This window comes from Botryllus schlosseri, chromosome 16 (genome assembly GCF_051294905.1).
Source record: "Botryllus schlosseri isolate E-star chromosome 16, Bs_hap1, whole genome shotgun sequence".
Lineage (NCBI taxonomy): Eukaryota > Metazoa > Chordata > Ascidiacea > Stolidobranchia > Styelidae > Botryllus > Botryllus schlosseri.
Window position 1 is genome coordinate 7,131,213 of NC_137251.1, and position 16,907 is coordinate 7,148,119.

The 16,907-nt window shown below is 40.2% G+C and overlaps 2 protein-coding genes across 3 annotated transcripts; one reads left to right on the forward strand and one right to left on the reverse strand.

Annotated features, from left to right (window-relative positions):
- Positions 1 to 679: 679 nt before the first annotated feature.
- On the forward strand, positions 680 to 16,074 carry LOC145458481 (uncharacterized). The gene is made up of 13 exons (XM_080336857.1): positions 680 to 1,719; positions 3,190 to 3,287; positions 4,439 to 4,649; positions 5,113 to 5,286; positions 7,003 to 7,115; positions 7,179 to 7,385; positions 8,004 to 8,179; positions 10,459 to 10,586; positions 11,563 to 11,718; positions 11,780 to 11,923; positions 13,013 to 13,096; positions 14,173 to 14,265; positions 15,616 to 16,074. Exons 1-13 carry the CDS (start codon positions 1,540 to 1,542, stop codon positions 15,688 to 15,690), a joined length of 1,839 nt encoding a protein of 612 aa, XP_080192983.1. The 5' UTR covers positions 680 to 1,539; the 3' UTR covers positions 15,691 to 16,074.
- On the reverse strand, positions 8,564 to 10,426 carry LOC145458491 (uncharacterized). Of its 2 annotated transcripts, none has more exons than XM_080336868.1 (4): positions 10,271 to 10,426; positions 9,499 to 9,624; positions 9,347 to 9,429; positions 8,564 to 8,772 (listed from the first exon to the last, which is right to left on the reverse strand). In XM_080336868.1, exons 1-4 carry the CDS (start codon positions 10,316 to 10,318, stop codon positions 8,607 to 8,609), a joined length of 423 nt encoding a protein of 140 aa, XP_080192994.1. In that variant the 5' UTR covers positions 10,319 to 10,426; the 3' UTR covers positions 8,564 to 8,606. The 2 variants fall into 2 exon arrangements, with proteins under 2 accessions (XP_080192994.1, XP_080192995.1); XM_080336869.1 differs by having other exon boundaries at positions 9,347 to 9,425; positions 9,495 to 9,624.
- Positions 16,075 to 16,907: the final 833 nt, after the last annotated feature.

The following is a 16,907-nucleotide window of genomic DNA, read 5'->3' on the forward strand; positions in this document are numbered from 1 at the left end:
TTGTAAGCAAATCATCAACAGTACACTGGAAGTTCATGTCTGAATCATGACGACGAAACAGTAGTACCGGTAGACTACTGGACAAGTTACTATTCAGTGCTCGAAATTATTGGACCACGATATCCCATATCTATATCCCCACATACTAAGATATGCCACCAATTTTCATATTTTTTCCATTTTATTTAATCTTCTGTTAGTTTTAAGCAATTGGTTCATCATGACCATTTTACATAATGGATGGATTTAGGCCTACGTGTTCAAGGCCAAAGCGTGTTGTTGACTGAATGGCCGCTACAAGTCATCTCGGCTCATTCCTACCGAGCCATTTTATCGCAATCTTGTGATTATTATGAAATTATTACATAAAGTAAGCCAAAAACGTCATTGCGATCGCTTCGCCTACCTAGTTCGGCCAAGTCACAGTCGGATTACGCCTGGTCATGGAAACACGGCCGACATGTACAACGCATGCGTCATGGCCTTTCGGCCGACCGTCGGCCGAGCATGGAAACGAAGTATTTGAACTGTCATACTGCCACCTACCTGTGAACAAGATTGTTGATTTGAGCCGCTAGAGATTGCTGATGAATTTCATCAGAAAGCGACAGAAGGTTTCGTTTTGAAGTCAATGAAGCGTAACTGTTACTACGAGGAACGGCGTGCCAGCGACATGGTCGAACGATTGTCGATCGTGTCATTAGTTCACATATCCCGTTGTCTCACCGCAAATATTGCGCTACGAACAAGCTTGATAGAATATCGCATTAATTTCTCTGGTATGCCACCCTCACATAATTTAATACTCAGTAGTGATAGTCGAATAATTGAAATATAGCGGTACAAAATATCTGATGGGCCGTGAACTCGTTCCTTTACTTTATTAGTATGCCACTCTGCCGTCTGCCTATGGTCTATAATAGAGATCTTTTCCTCCCGCGAATTCAGGAATATCTTTTTCTCACCTGGTGATATACAAGTATGGTTTACATAGCGGATACTGTGACCTTCCTGTAAATAAATTCTCAATCGGAGTAATGCCGGTATATTTTCAAAACGTCGAAGAGTCTAGTTACACCGCCAGGTTTGTATGCGGATGAGGCTACGTATCAGGTTACAACTTTGTGGTATTGTGATCTGGCAGGTATCTTTTGACTGGGTGTCTTTGTGAAGAAGATGAGGTGGTGTCGGTCTGCCTTTACAGGATTAGAAAAGAATGACATTTAATGCCCTTGCTATTTGATGCTAAGCAGGCTAATTAGTGATAAAATTAGACTGAAACCACGTAATGTTATTGTGCACATGATACCAGTTCTCCTCCTCCTCGTCCTCCATATGTACATTTTGAAGAGACCAATTGAGTTCCTGTGGATTGTGAAGTCAAATTGATAGCTAAACAGAAATTCAAATGGATTTATTGCAACAAGATTGATTACAAGTTCAACAGTTAAAATAGATCACATTGCAGGAACATGATCATTATTTCTGTTCATGATTTCAAGTTCTTATTCCTAATTTATCCTATTTATTATTATAATTATGCCTTCTCATTTGGGTCATGGTATGCATGTACCATATTTGGATCGAGGCCCTAAAGCCATAACGGAGTATCATACCTTGACGAACCTTCCATTTGAAAGAAGAGGCAAACTCCAGAATCGGTATGAATATGTTACAAGACCGTCCAGTGTACATATGCCTTTGGCGCCAAGAGCAAAGGTGAGTTTTTAGGATGTTCCCTCTCAGATTACGGTAGAGACGTAATTGAATTGTTTGAATTAAAAAAGCAGTTAGAAATAGCCGGAAGGGAGACATACAAAAAGTTCTAGGACTACTATGCTATAGCAGCCCGCAAATATATTAATATTTATATATAATATATTCAGCTAGTCAGTTGATCAACGTAAACATTAACACTAACTGGATGATTCATATATTTTGTTGCCCATTTTACCATAAGATATTATTTTAACAAACTCCCCTCTACGAAGTAACTTACTGGTATCAACAGAAGTAAGACTAAGGATATCCAAACAGTTTGAAAAATATAAACCTTGATTAACTTAATTACATAATAAGTAATGTTTTGTAGTAAGTTACGACTAGTTGCCTGATATTTCGTCGGTTCGTAGCCAGTTCAAACATATAGGCCTAAGCATCATTGGAATTTTAGTAATCTTTGATTTGACATTAGATCAGAGTAGACTTAAGTCATGCTAGTACTAAACTCATTTTATCGGGAAGTTGCTTTGCAAAAGCATCAGGAAGTTTTGTATCCAACCATCTGTTGTTTGGAATTGAGTCTTCAGTAGTCGTAACGAGTCCAAAACTTGCTGTCAATTGTTTTCTTGTAATTATCCAAAATCGATCTAGGAATTGCAGCACTTTATCATGTGATTCTTGAAGAAGGTACCGTATGTCGTATGACTGACTTTTGCAAGCCAGATCTGAACTGAGACAGATCCTATGAAATGATTGTTAAACATCACTGATTTTAACATATGTTAATTTTATTAACAAGATTCGACCCATACCTTTGAAGCAGGGAAATTTCTGGTGTGCAGAGAACATGTGGCAAACGGCTATTGTAACACAGCAATAAAGTCTCTACTCTGCAAATTTATAAATTGCAGTTTTGTGGTGTTTGGAAATGATGAAAATATTAATAAACTGATACTGATACTGAATACGAGTGATTTATTGCAGTTACAATCATACACCCGTTTCATGTCATGGTTGAGTAAGCTCAAAATATTCGTTTTTCTTACGGCAATAACTTGAGAACGGATTAACTAAAATGTCCCAACTAAATTATATTCTCTTTAGACTGGATAGTGGATACTTTAGTTGTACAATGTACGTGTACAGTAGGCCCTACATCCTTTCAATGAGAGGTTGTGGAAAAGACTTGAAAAGTTATTCGCATTTGATACCGAATTACCTTAAGGCTACGTATGTTCAAATGCAACTCGACTCGATTAAACTAGGTACTGCCAGGGTTTTGATCATCAGCTGCGTTCTAGCATGAATGAGTTTTGTATAGGCCTATATGTGTTGAAAATATTATGAAACTCTCATATATTTTAACAAGAGCACTGTATGATTGTTTTCATGCGTTCTCCCAGTCTATGTGAGTCTATAGAGATTAATACTAAGCTTGAGAATAACATGCATAAATCCTGTATGTAGAGTCCAGCAAGTGCTAGAGGAACATCTCTTGGGTTTGTACACGATACAAAGATGCTTCCTATGCAAGATTCACAAGAAGATTATGCATGTTTTCTAAGGTAAGTGCGTTGTTCAAGATGTTGACAAGTGCCATTATCCTTGGTGTTACCATCAGGGATATCTAGAAGTTCTAGATATCGCTGGTTACCATCTTCGTATTTTCATGTTCAGTTCAGGTTATCTTAATTTCATAATCTCAAAACATCACAAATTGTGATAAAATGAAACGATATGAAGGATTCAAAACGGCGTTGTCTTTGACCGGGATCAATCAATCAATCGTCAGATTATATTTTCATCTGGCCTAGATACACACACACAATGTACGATGCAGTAGGCTATAGCCTACAAGACACACAATGCGATGCAATGAACAGATAGGGAGATGCCGAACGACCAACCAGTTGGGGTTTCCTTCAACTGGCATCCACCTCGACCTAGTACCCGATGTCACAGTCTTCTTCGATGTTATTCTTTCTTCGTCGTTTTTTTGACAGCAATTTCTTGCTCTTTTTTCATTCTTTATCTAGTCTTTTTTCTGGACATCTTTGTCGCCGTAAGAACTATGACACGGTGGACGAGGAGCCCAAAATAACCTCCGACGGCGGGAATCGAACCAGGGCCGCCTGCTTGGATGGCGCTTACGATCACAACTATGCTATCTCCCCCGCAGGAGCATGTAACTATGAGGCATGTGCACTCAATTAAAAGTAACAGAACATATAAACAGCACAAGCAATCAGAATGAAGTGTTTGTAGTGCAAGTTTATAACTGTATAAGTGTATACCGGTCCAGTAATCTTAAGCGCAGGCTAGCATTCATTCAGTAAAAGATGCTTGTATTTTGACTTAAATGGGGACATGCTCGACGACTATCTGCTTGCCCGTGAAATACTGATCCACAGTTGTGGTCTGTAATACATGATAGTGCCTGGCTATCTCTTGTGCGTGCCGAACCTATCGTAAATTGGATGACGAGGATAAATGTGTGTTGTAGGCCTACTTATGCGCTTTAAATTTCGAAGACTTTTGAGTGGCAATGACCGCAATAAAACTGATACGTCAACTTGGCGATATTTAGATTCCTCACATTTTGCATGTTTAGAACACCAAATTTTTTGAGTAGCAAATTGTTGCTTGGATCCTTTTGGACGCCCGAGCAATAAGGTTGAGGTTATTTTATCTTCACAGAATATTTTTCTCTTCACAGGGAAAATGAACGCACTTTGGGTCCTGCAGGTTTCCTTGATTCCAAGAAATACAACCATACCTTCAACGTACGAGGGCTCTCTGTGCCATCGACCAAGGCGGGCGTTTCAAGTCCTCGAAGGCCAGAATCAGAATCCATGAACGTGACGACCTTGGCTCACAAAACGGCGGCGTATGAAAAGGAATTCGAACGAAGGATGAAAATTATCGAAGTAAAGTCAATTTCGTATTGTTCCAGTTTTTAGACATCGATTTGATTTGATCAGTTATTAACGACCAACTCTGCAGGCTATTTTCCCCAGTTATCACAAATATTATGATGTGTATTTTATTTCTATTATTTAATTAACTGTTGGTATCCTGTGAGATGATGTGGCAGTCATTGCAATATATGCTCTATTCTCATAAGTTCTAATACTGCTTTACTAAAGATTATGAGTACGTACAAGAAACTAATTTCTATCTGCTACAAATGGCGGTCTCAACTAGCATTCGTCATGTGGTTCTTTTCTTACCCAACAATTAGTCGGTAAGTAATCCAAAGTGTGAAGCATGCAGTTATGTCTAAAAAAATGAAATGGAAGTAGTCACAAAACACTCGAGTAAGCAGTATGATTAGACAAACGACAATAGAGCATTCTTTACTACATCGTTACTGACCACCTCTGTTTCTAGGACCACATGTGGCAGCACAAACAGGAAGAACGGGAAATTAAGAGAGTGGAAGGCGACGTCAACAAAAAGAAACGGCTCCTGGATCGGACTATGCGAGAGTACGAGAATATGATGAGCAAGAAAATGCTCGATGAAGAGAAGAGGCTGAACTCGACAATCGCGCAATCTGAGGAGGTAGGTAGCTTACTCGCGATTTCGTATGTTACAAAAAGAACTGCTATGTGTTTTGTGGGTGCTGTAGAACAGGGGTGTCAAACATACGGCCCGCGGTCCGACGGCTTCATCCTGCCCGCAAAGCAATTTCGAGAAAACGTAAATAATACTTGTAATTAACCAGCACATGCTGCACAAATGCTTAGATTTTTAATTAATTTCAATTAATCCTTCAAGACAGTATGTTCATTGTTCATAGGCCACATTATAGCCACCCGACAGCGGTGTTATGGTTTCACTCTATTCGCCATTAGGAACCCAGTCGCTGGTCCATTTCCAGAAAGGCAAAATGTGCACACTGAGGTCAGAGGTTTTTGAAAAAATGGACTGAAAAGTACTGCTTCACAGAAACGAAAACACCTATGCGAAACCGTTATACGCAGGTTACACGGAGAATAAAATAGTCATAAAATATAATTCAAATATTTGATGTCGCACAGCTTTCCGGTTTGACTCAAAAGGTCCCTGACCCCCATAGAAACCCAAATCTCGATTTAATTCTGATGAATCAAATTCCAACATCTGCGGTTACAGTTGAATCTCTTGCATTCCTCACAACGTATATCCAGGGCTAACGCCAGATTATGACTAAAACAAAGAGAGTATAGAAATATGCAAACTTTTATCGTCGCTAGAGCCACTGTTTTAGGGTTTATAACTGTATTCAACCGGCAAATCATCCTATTTCTGTCAATTCCGTTGTTTGTGAAAAGGCGTTGCTAGAATAGAGCCCCTTGATAGTAATATAATGTAATATGATATCACGTGTAGGCTATAGGCTTGTTAACAAGGTATTCAAGTGAAAACAAACAAGGGCATGGATTTGAGGTAACATTTTAGAATCATTTGACCAGTCCGGCCCGCGAGCGATTTCAAGGTTTGAATTCGGCCCGCGACATAAGTTGAGTTTGACACCCCTGCTGTAGAATGTTCGCCACAGATTTTTAATATTTTTACTGTAGAGTCACTGTGTGGCTCTGACACTTGAAGAACAATCAGTCTTTTCTGACCTTCCCCTTTCAAAATAAGTCGTATACCACTTTGGGATAATGTTGCCATTGTGGATGCAGTGATATCGCTATTCGTCACTTATAACTGGTAAAAGTAGAGCTGGGCACAGGGAGTAGAGTACCACTTTGAGTCAAATAGCCGATTTTTTCACGAAACGAAGTTATACTTTTCTCCTGCCGGGGGAGCCTTGATACGTCTGTCGGTCGTAACTCACGAGCACAACATGCTGTCCAAGGCCGCAAATATTCCGGTCATTTTAACAATTTTTCTGTTGATTAGCAATTGGCCCACCGCATGGTAAGAATGCACTATGAAATATTCCTTTAAAATCAATATATTAAGCGGGTCATGCCGCGAGTAATCTGAATCAGCGCTTCTTAACCATTTTTCTACCGCGGATCCCTTAATTTCTTTGGTGGCTTGGACCCTCGACCTTGAAATTTGAGAACTGATGATCAAAAAAAGGTCATCACTTCCACCCAGTCTTAACAATGGGCTCGTATCGCCATATAGCTACATCATGACTAAAAAAGTTTATCACTTTAGGTTGTGACCTATGGTAAGCGAAAATAACTACATAAGTCAAAAATATGGACAGATGTTATGATGTTGGAACTGGTCCGCAGACCCTAATTTCCACGCTTCACTACCGCCGTCTGTTCGCAGGTCAAAGTCGATGCCACCCGCGCGAAAGAAGACCGCACCAAGCAGAGAATCGCAAAGGCTCACGAAGACCTGCAGCAGAACAGAGCGAAAATGCGCAAAAACGCTGTGACGATGTAAGCCAACCAGTAGGCTACATGATTTTCACTTTCTAATTCGAACTAACGCCGCGAATTCAGAACCGACGCCGAGCGGCAGTACAAGATGAAGCTGCTCGAGCTTGAAAATCGACGGTTCGAGATCGACAGGCTCACACGCGAGTTTGAGAACAAGCTGAAGCTGAAAGAGAACGCCAGCCACCAGCTGTCGAAGGAACTCTCCGAGCTAGCGCTCTCGATGAACATGGAGGCAATGAACGGGCGGAAGGCGACAGCGGAACACAGAACGTAAGGCCAGCCATAGTAGCAAACGTTGGCGGCAGTCGGTAGTGCCGGGAACAATTTGAGTACCAGAGCATGGGCTCTTAATCTTTCTTACTCATAACTATTTTCTGGTGATTACTAGGATCCCCTAACTGTGATATTTTGGAAGCTGATGCTAAAAAGAAAAAGGGTCGCAACTCTTTCGCGCAGTCCTTATCACGGCCTCATTACTATCCGGTGTAGTTGATGCCTGAAAAGCTACGTGCTGTGTAAAAAATTGGGTCATCACTTTTCACTGGACCTAGTCTGGATTACGGGTTGGTCAGCAATTAAGTGTTAGCATCGTCCGTGTGATCTGTGATGAGCACTAAAAGTAAGACAAAATAAGGATATAAATCAAAAAAGGAAATGAAGACAAAGTAGTTTTATAGTTGTAGGTTCAACATTGGAATTTCATGTCTGCGGACAGAAAAATAAGTGGACATGGTCTAAAATTATACTCACTTGAGTAGGTAGTGCGAGTATGAAAAATCCACTTGAGTACTCAAAATATTTAGAATTACTTTGCCACTGCGTGGTTAAGATAATAACTACGGACTGTAATTCTCGCCATGCGTCTCATCGTTTTATTTCGCCTGCCAGGCAAGAACGAAAAGCAGCCGTGAAATACATAGCCGAGAATCGCACTCACGACAAGGAATTGGACAAGAAGCTGGCCAAGTCGGACGGATTGAACAGGGCAGCCCAAAACAGGAGGAGACAGCACAGCGCCAATCTTGCGCAGAAGAAAGAATTTCTGTCGGAGAGGGGACGGGAAGGTGAGGGTAGTGAGTAACTGAGTAAAGGCGATGAGTATGTGCGAGCAATCGTCCGACTCAGTTAGAATTTGTCTATGATCCCATCTCAACTGTGCCCAGAATAATTTTGAGCTCCAGATAGCGTATAATTTCACAATGAATCTCATACCCCTGCTGTGGTGCTTGATACCCTCAAGGGCACCACGGATCCATTGTTAAGAACCTATGCTCCGAGGTATCGCTACAACCTACAAGTGTGTGGTTGAACTAGATTAGAATTTCATATCAATAGTACTAATTTGAGCTTATTTCTGCCATGTTATTTATGACAGTTATTAGTACGGATAGGCTAATATTTCTCACGACCGCAACAGCCTGCTAGGAACTCCTTGATAGATAGCTCCATTCAAAATTATTATCACAAGTTTAGTGCTCGATACATCAAGTGTCAGTCGTCGGATGTGACGGTCTCTGTGCTCTGCAATTCCTTTTTAGGCTTGAAAGTCACGGCCTTTTTGCGTTTTCGGATTGATTTTGATGTTGATTGAGCTCTCTGCTCAAAGTTTCTCTGTGCTGCCACCATTGCTTCGTACGCTTCCTGCCTCTCTACAAGCCTAAAAATACCACGTTAAATCAGAGGCAGCCTGTTTTTAAATGAAGAACGCTGATTTGTCACAGATTCGGACAACTGTCTCTGCAGAGAGGAAATGTGATATTCCCAAAATCCTGGAAAATCTGTCTGAATCGAGTACATGGGTTACCAATTATTGATGTTTTGGTACTATCGATTGAGGTTTCAAGGCTCCCACAGTGGGTAAAAAGTATTGAAACAATAATTTTTGTTGATAAAATACCTTTTAGGGACAAGAAGTGTAATATTTTGTCTCTCGCTACTAAACTTGAATAAGTACCATTGATACTGGATTTGGATTTGAGTACGGTACTCGAATCGTTGTGTCCAGCAAAAGTTTGAACCAGTGGTTTTAACCATTTCGCACTTTAAAAATGTTGCGTGGCCTGCTACAGTTCTGCCTCAAAATTATCCTGTGGCCCACCAGTACACCTGTACTGATTTGACAACTTTTTGACGTATTGCTTGTTGGTTGCTTGCTGGTTGTTGTTGATTGTTAAAAACCGGTGTTCACGCTCGTACCAATTACAAATAAGCCAGTTAATTAGATATCGTACGTGTCGTATACTTTCTCGGTTTCAAAGATCGTTTTCTCCAAATCCAACTGGAATCTTCTCTTAGACGCTTGATCATGAGCTATCTGGGAGAATATGAAATGTGAACATTTCACCGAAAATCTTTGATCATCTCTTCGTTGTGGAATACTTGCTTTGTTCAAGTCCAGCGTTAGCTTCGCGATTTCGCTTTGCACTTGCTCCTTTTGCTTTTGCATCTTGTCAAGGTCGTTCAAGATGGTGGCGCTTTGGCCTTGCAGTTCTTCGATACATTTTTTCACCTAAACAGCTCCCAATTCTGTTATTTCAAAGGTTGCGGTAGTTCCTGTTCTTTCTGTGTCACTGGACTTGAAATAGCATGTTCTTGTATAGCTTGCTGTTGAAATACATGCTTTATTTTGCTCTATTTAAATCAAGCTCTATAGATGGTATTGTGTCTCGTCACACAAACGCTTTATGAAATGGTGTGTGAAAATTTTCGTCCTTGTCTTTGTTGCTTCTGGGTGCTGAAGTCACGATTAGAGTACCCGACCCTGATGGTTTGTGGACATTGCCGGTTTATCTGCCGGAAACGACTTCTGGTGGCGATGAGTTAATCGTAACTGAATTGAACAGTGCAGTTACACAATTGAATGGATGACAGGCTTAAGAGTCATGTACCCTGTACTGCGTTCATGAGATTTTTATCATAGCTGCCAACGATGCCTTGTCTGCCAGCCAATGAATTTATTATACACATTCGAACCGTATTTAGCGGATAATAAATGATAAGGAGTATAATAATCAGTGTATAACTATCGGTGACTGGTGCCGTGTAACTCTTCTTATAACCATGGCCAAACGTGTTGTATTACCCAAGGCGGTAACACCGCTGATAGCACAATGTGTATATTGTTCATGGGTCTACAATATCAACAAAATACTTACTTCGGCCGGGTACTGCTCAGGTGGTATGCTTTGCACAGGAGATTCCATCTGAGAGATTATCCTACTTCAAAAGTAACTGTTGATAGATACCCCAATGTAATACCGTCTTGGAATACTCAACGGAACAGTATTTTCAGGTGAAGAGTTGTTATTGTGAGGTAACAATCGTTCCCTTGCTACTTGCACAGGTGACAGAAGAGTGACCGATACCAAAAATATGATGGAGAACAATATTGCAAATCAGAAAAAGCTGAAAGAGGACAAGGACGCGGAAAGGTATTACAAGCAAAAGAAGCAATATGAAAGAAATGTGGAAGTAAGCTTGGGAATTAATTTCAGTGAATTAAAATGTCTCTTTGGATAAGGCCACTCCCTACTCATGCCGAACCAGTCAAATGGTTTCAAAATATAACATCATACAACACTCGAGTACTTTATTATCATGTCTATATACATCATACCGGTACTAATATATTGTATTTTGGATGTTAGGGATTATATTCTAGCTACACAGTTACTTGCGAATAAAGGAATTTACAAAATATGATGCTTGGTTGGACAAATAAAGTTGAATACAGGGGCTCTAACGACATTTCAAGTTGTCATATCTCTATACACCTATTGTTTTAGTAGTAATCTGGCGTCATCCCAGCATGTGTGTTGTGAGAAATACAACATATTTAACTGTAAATGCGGATGTTGGAATTTGGTTCATTTCTTATTTAATCGCCATTTGGAATTCGCTGGAGGCCGTGGACCTTTTGAGTCAGAAGTGATACAGCAGCGCGACCGCACATATTTTAATTATATTTTTGTGTGACTATTCTAGTCTCGATGAAGCCTGCGTATTATGGTTTCTAATTGGCGTTTGCGCTCATGTGAATAACTACTTTTTGGTCGGTATGTGCACTTTTTGCCTTCTCGGACTGACTTGTTCCCCGGACTATATTGAAACCACAACACCGCTGTCGGATGGTTATGATGCGGCCTATGAATGTTGCTGTCTTGAGGGATTATTTATTGAAAGTATTTTTATTTAAAATCTCAACATCTACTCACAATTGGTTCACGGGCCGGATGAAATCATCTGGGGCAGTATGTTTGACACCCCGCTGTACAGGATGATAGAAGAGGAGATAGAGACAAGTTAAAATGATAGAACGCGCATCTTTACACAGTGGTGAACGTAATAAATAAGTTGCTATCATTATGCCTTATCAAGAATGTTGATCTAGTGCACTGCGCTTGTATTAACAAGTATGTCATTTCGACTCACGACTACGTCATTTCAGGAGCACGTCCATCGTAAGAACATGGGACTGCAGCGAATCCAAAACATGCGTCGCGAGATAGCTCTTAAACGCGGCGAGAATTGGGAGGAGACGTACGCGAGCAACTTACGCGATTTCAATCGTAAACGCAATGACGGCGTTTTGCGTTCTCTCCAGGTAACGAACACTATGCGCTCGAATTTGACGTGGTATCGGCAGTGTGTGTGTTGTTTTACAGAGAGTCGTCAAAACCGATGCCGAGGTGGGCCCTTCTGTTTCTAAGAAATGCCGTCTGTTGACCGGGGACAGGCTACGTCAGCAACAGGCTTTGAAGAAGATGGAAGAGCAGCTTATAAGACTGCGCGCAAGAAACACGTCCAAGGTACTGTTGTTATTTTAAGCCTCTGCATCAGTGCTACGCAACCTTTTCGGCTTGTGGACAGACGAAATTTCAAAATAAATTTTGCAGACAGGTGGAATTTTAGAAGTCAACCCAGCGACAAAAGCACGCAACGAAATATAGAAAAGGAACTTTAATTAGTGGAGAGATTTTGTGCTGTCTTTTTGATATCTTATCTGTTATGCATGACTCTATTGAAGTTTCCGCAAGGCAAAATCCGGTAAAACCGCTCACACTCAATTTTGACTGTGGAGTTTCTTTTGAGTCTCTGACAGGGTTGTAACCAAGTCACAAGGCTCCGAGTCACAAGTCAATCTAAGTTTTATGGTTTTGACTCGAGTCAAGTCGAGTCATTTTCAATTCAACACCGAGTCAAGTCCAAGTCAGCGAGCAGAGGTCCGAGTCCAAGTGATGGTATTATGATTCTAGTCCAAGTCATTGTATTGACTGCTCAGTTTACAGTTAAAGTCTTGTTAAACCCATTCTTATAACTCTATTGTGATATCGAATGGTTCGAATTCATAATATAGGCTTACTAATTTTGCTCACTTTTAGCAGATTTTGGTCGCATTTTCAAGTAACAGTACCAATAGACGAAATCCCAATAGTGTGGTAACTTCACCATTCTTCGAAATCACAATGTAATGTCGGTATTGGCCGTCTGAGTCTCGAGTCATGTGACTTGGATGGAGTCATGCGCAATGACTCGAGTCCAAGTCGAGTCATTTCAGTATTTTAGGAAAATGATTCGAGTCATGTCGAGTCATCAAAAAATCGTGACTCGAGTTGGACTCGAGTCGAGTCATGACTCGAGTAATTGCAGCCCTGGTCTCTGAATTATGCTGTCGAATTTCGCCGAATTTTGTTTAGAACGTCTTCTCAGCTTTCTCCTATTACTGATCTGCAGGCTCCTTTTACAACACTTGCAGCATTTTGATGTAAGATAATTCGGAAGTAGACCATGAACTCTACATCACGTTAGAAAGCGTTCTAACTTACTGAATATATTTTCTAGTGAATCTGCATTGTCAAGTCTTTTGATCAATATTATAATACCGATTTTATTCCAAGGTTCGCATTGACATTAGCGAAGCGGATTCAAAAGAACACGACCTGGAGCGACAGATTGCAAAGACACGTGCTGAGCTTTTCCGGGTGACATTCCTTACGTCTCTTGACTCTATTCGCATACCACAATTTTCTGGCACATCAAGCCTGACAGCTGCCTTCTTGTTTCATTTATTGCAATAGTTCAATGAGCTTATGCCTTCCCTTCAGAGGTCGTCAAAGTAGTCAGTGTTGGTACTCAAGTAGAAATAGTAAGTAATGCACTAATTTTACTCAATTGCAAGTAGCAGTAGCGATTTAGAATACACATAAAACTACTTTACGGAAAAGTAAAAAGGAAAGGTTCGAGGGGTATTCCAAGTAAGTCGCTTCAAAAGTTGATTTGGACCACCTTTAGCAGAGAAGCCACGGCGGGTACAGTACCAATGCAACTAATGCAAAAGGACTAATTTAGGGCAAGTTTTTGTTGCAGTTAAATCTGTGGAAAGTTGCATTTATTCGTTTATTTTCGAAAAAAGTTGCAGAAGTTGCATTTTGACCACATTTTGCTCGGTTGACTAAAAAAAAAGGTCAATTTTCCGGCTCAGCTCCCGAAATACCCGTAAAAGCGTTACTTCCGTGCTAATTTACGGTGTTTCAGTCGAATTTGGCCGTGTATTTCATCAAAATCGAACATACTTTCATGAAAAATCGAAAAAGTTGCATGAAAAATATGGACAAAAGTTGCAAAAAGTTGCACTATAAGATTCCTTCAAACAGCTTAAAACAGCATTCTACATATCTTTCGAGTATTTAGGAAGCTGCCGGAAGCTGTAAAAAAAGTTGCAAAAACTTGCCCTACTAATTTCACTACCAGTTGTGCAATTTTCGGAAATATAATCAGTTTTTCAGCTATTTCGCCGACTTGTTTTGGCAAACATATCCTGACATTGTTTTATACTTTACAAAATCCTAAGTGTAAAAAGGAAGCAGTTAGGCCTAACAACTGTCAAGTAGAAGTGGAAGTAATCTGAAAGGATTAACGTTTGAATAAGCAGTGCAAGTAGACAAAACCTACTTGAGTATTTCGAAAAAGAAGAAGCACTTTGCTACTGACCAAGTCTGGTTATCTCGTTCTGCATGCATTTTGCGCAGTGAATTAAGACACTCTGACTGCTTTCCAGGCTCAACATCTGCAGAATTCCGCGGAGCAGATGGTGCGAAGTTTCGGAAACACCGCTTCGGAGTCTAAACGGGTTTACGATGAACTGTCGAAGGTATGTGACTTTTCGCCCTATCATTTGCTGTTTATTGTGAAGAGCTTCTTGGAGCTACAGAACTTCAATATACAATTGAGTAGTATATTCGTATTTTCGGCTGAATCTCAGCAATGGTAATCGTCAGCAACTAGTTGGAAAGGACATTGTAGATCACCAATCGTGTCACAAAATATGACTTAACCGGCATAAAATTTTGAATAATCAGGGCCAAGAGAGCGCTTAAGCTCAATTTACTTTATTGTGATTTGATTATGACTTTCCTAAGAGTTACTTCACTTCCATCTAAACCAGTGATTCCCAACCGCGTCTCTCCAAGGTAGCCTTCTTGCGGCTCTGATTGACCTCTAGATATATGCCACAAAAATATAATAGACGGCAGTTGTTATTTGTTTCTATGAATAGTTATAGTCGAGTTCTGTATGTGAATGCTAAAATGAGGGATATCAGTTATGTCTAAAGCCGTCTAAGGCCGCTTCTGAAAACCGGGAAAGAGAATTCTTGCAGACTAGCGTCAAACGCATGGATGAATACCCTTCAGACAATGATATATCTTGAGTTCTGCTGGTCGTAGACCTTTATATGTCGTCTCTGTGAAGACTAAATTTTGACACAATATTACTAACATCAAAATAGCGGCTCATAGTCAGGTATAAATTGCAATAGTTGCAATATTTCTAGGCGTATAATCCCCCACAAACTTGTGCATTAAGTGCTGGAATCGCTGCAATGTATATAACGACATGATATCATGTTGTGGTAATGATATGCATTTTCAGTTTATTTCAATGTATAGCACTTGCGAATCTGCGTCTGTCAATGTTAAAATAACCGACGTAGAATCTATAGAAGTCTATGTGCATGTTTTTGAATTAGCTGGACGGTGATATCCAGAGGTTGGCCAGTTACCTTTAAATATTCGTTTTAAGTAGCCTACTCGAGCGCTTTTATGCGGCTCCATACGTACACTGAAGTTTGAAATGCGGATCCGACATCCGAAAAGGTTGGAAACCATTGCATTAAACTGTAAAAGTCATCAAAGGTGGTCTGTAACTAAGAAATGCACTACAAATTCAAAAACCTATAGTACAAGTATAGACAAAACCTACTTTGGTACTCAGAAAGAGTAGAAGTACATCGTTACAGACCACCTCTTCTGTCACTAGGCTAGACAGAGGAGAAAAAAAGACTGAGTAGGCTTGCTCATTTTGCCTCTGGCTGCTGTCACTACCTTGGCCTAAGATTTATTATCTGCTACCAAATCTATGGTCTACAGTAGTACTTATTTATATATGCACATTGTTCGCAGAAAGGAATAGGCAAAATTCACATACCCTTTTTGTGTTACAGGAACAACAGCGACTGATTAGAATTGGAACTCGTACCGATACTTATTTGGAACATCCAGCAATTCCTACCATGTGAATGTCGAAACGCCAGATATGTAAAATAGAATGAAGATACCTGTGCACTTATCGTTTTCCTCGTAATTCATTTCTCGAACACTGTAGAAATCTAACGTGTAGGAACTTTAGTACTGTGAAACATCATGAAATCAAAAATATTTACCTGATATCTCTTATTTCTGCCAAGCTTTATATTGAGATTATTATCTTTGGACACTTGTGCCAAGAATTTTGAATGTACCTTCTACCCTGTAGTACATGAATTATGCCAAACTGTTTTTTTTTATATGGTATGTTGTGCGGCTGCCATTGGTTGGCTGTTATTTCTTCCCTTACCTGATACTGTTCTACTTCCTTCCATTGAGTGTGATGAATTTCGCATAAATTCTGTTGGTGAGCTGAAGATGTTTTTTGCGATGCATTCAATTGGGTAAAGAAGTGTAAAGCGATATCAATAGGCCTTTTGGATTGGAGGCTGGTACTGTAACTTCAACAGTCAACACGTATTAAGTGGAGGTGTATCGATCTAGGTACTGACGAAATAGTTGTGATGTTGACACGACAGCAGTCTTTGCAGGACTTTTGGCTAGGGTTACCATTCGTTTTAAGAGGATTTGTCCTCTTTTTTTGAAAGCGTCCTCGGAGGACTTTATGAGAATTTTGTTTCAATATAGGGGCCAGGGGGAAATTCGAGTGAGATACAGTAAATCCCGACCACGAAGTGGGGAAAATTTACCATTTTTCAGGATTTTTCTCCGGTATCGCAAGTCTGAAAATTTTGAAAAAGTGTCCGCTTTTCAGATTTCCAAAATATGGTAACGCTACTTTTGACAATTAACTACCCTACGCGTTTAGTCGCGTCTGCAGTAGAATTATGGTCAATTATTTTAAAAATTAATTCCGGCGACTCCAGAAACCAACGCCAGTCCTGTAATTTCATCAGATTGGTTCCTGCGACTGTCTCACTGTAGAATTTGACAAATCGTGTCGTAAAGCTAACCTATATGTGAATAGATGGAATTAAATTGTTACTTTCCCAAATAGCTTTCGCGGAGATTGCTGGGTGGTTGTAACAAGCAACTGATTTTTCACGTAAGTTCGAGCGATTGGTGTAAGCGAACATGTATTCTTCATTTGTGACAGTAACTGCCGACTGTGGAGCAAGTGATCCGAAGGCCTCTGACCTTGTTTCAGACAGAAGAGTTCTACATGATTACTAGCGTTATCTGTAGAGAT

Excerpts from the sequence above, each read along its gene's own strand:
- LOC145458481 (XM_080336857.1), top strand. The coding sequence starts at position 1,540 with ATGCCTTCTCATTTGGGTCATGGTATGCATGTACCATATTTGGATCGA. Across the intron at positions 3,288-4,438 it reads GATTATGCATGTTTTCTAAG|GGAAAATGAACGCACTTTGG; the intron begins GTAAGTGCGTTG and ends TTCTCTTCACAG. Across the intron at positions 5,287-7,002 it reads CAATCGCGCAATCTGAGGAG|GTCAAAGTCGATGCCACCCG; the intron begins GTAGGTAGCTTA and ends GTCTGTTCGCAG.
- LOC145458491 (XM_080336868.1), bottom strand. The coding sequence starts at position 10,318 with ATGGAATCTCCTGTGCAAAGCATACCACCTGAGCAGTACCCGGCCGAA. Across the intron at positions 9,625-10,270 it reads CTGAGCAGTACCCGGCCGAA|GTGAAAAAATGTATCGAAGA; the intron begins GTAAGTATTTTG and ends GGAGCTGTTTAG. Across the intron at positions 9,430-9,498 it reads TAACGCTGGACTTGAACAAA|ATAGCTCATGATCAAGCGTC; the intron begins GCAAGTATTCCA and ends ATATTCTCCCAG.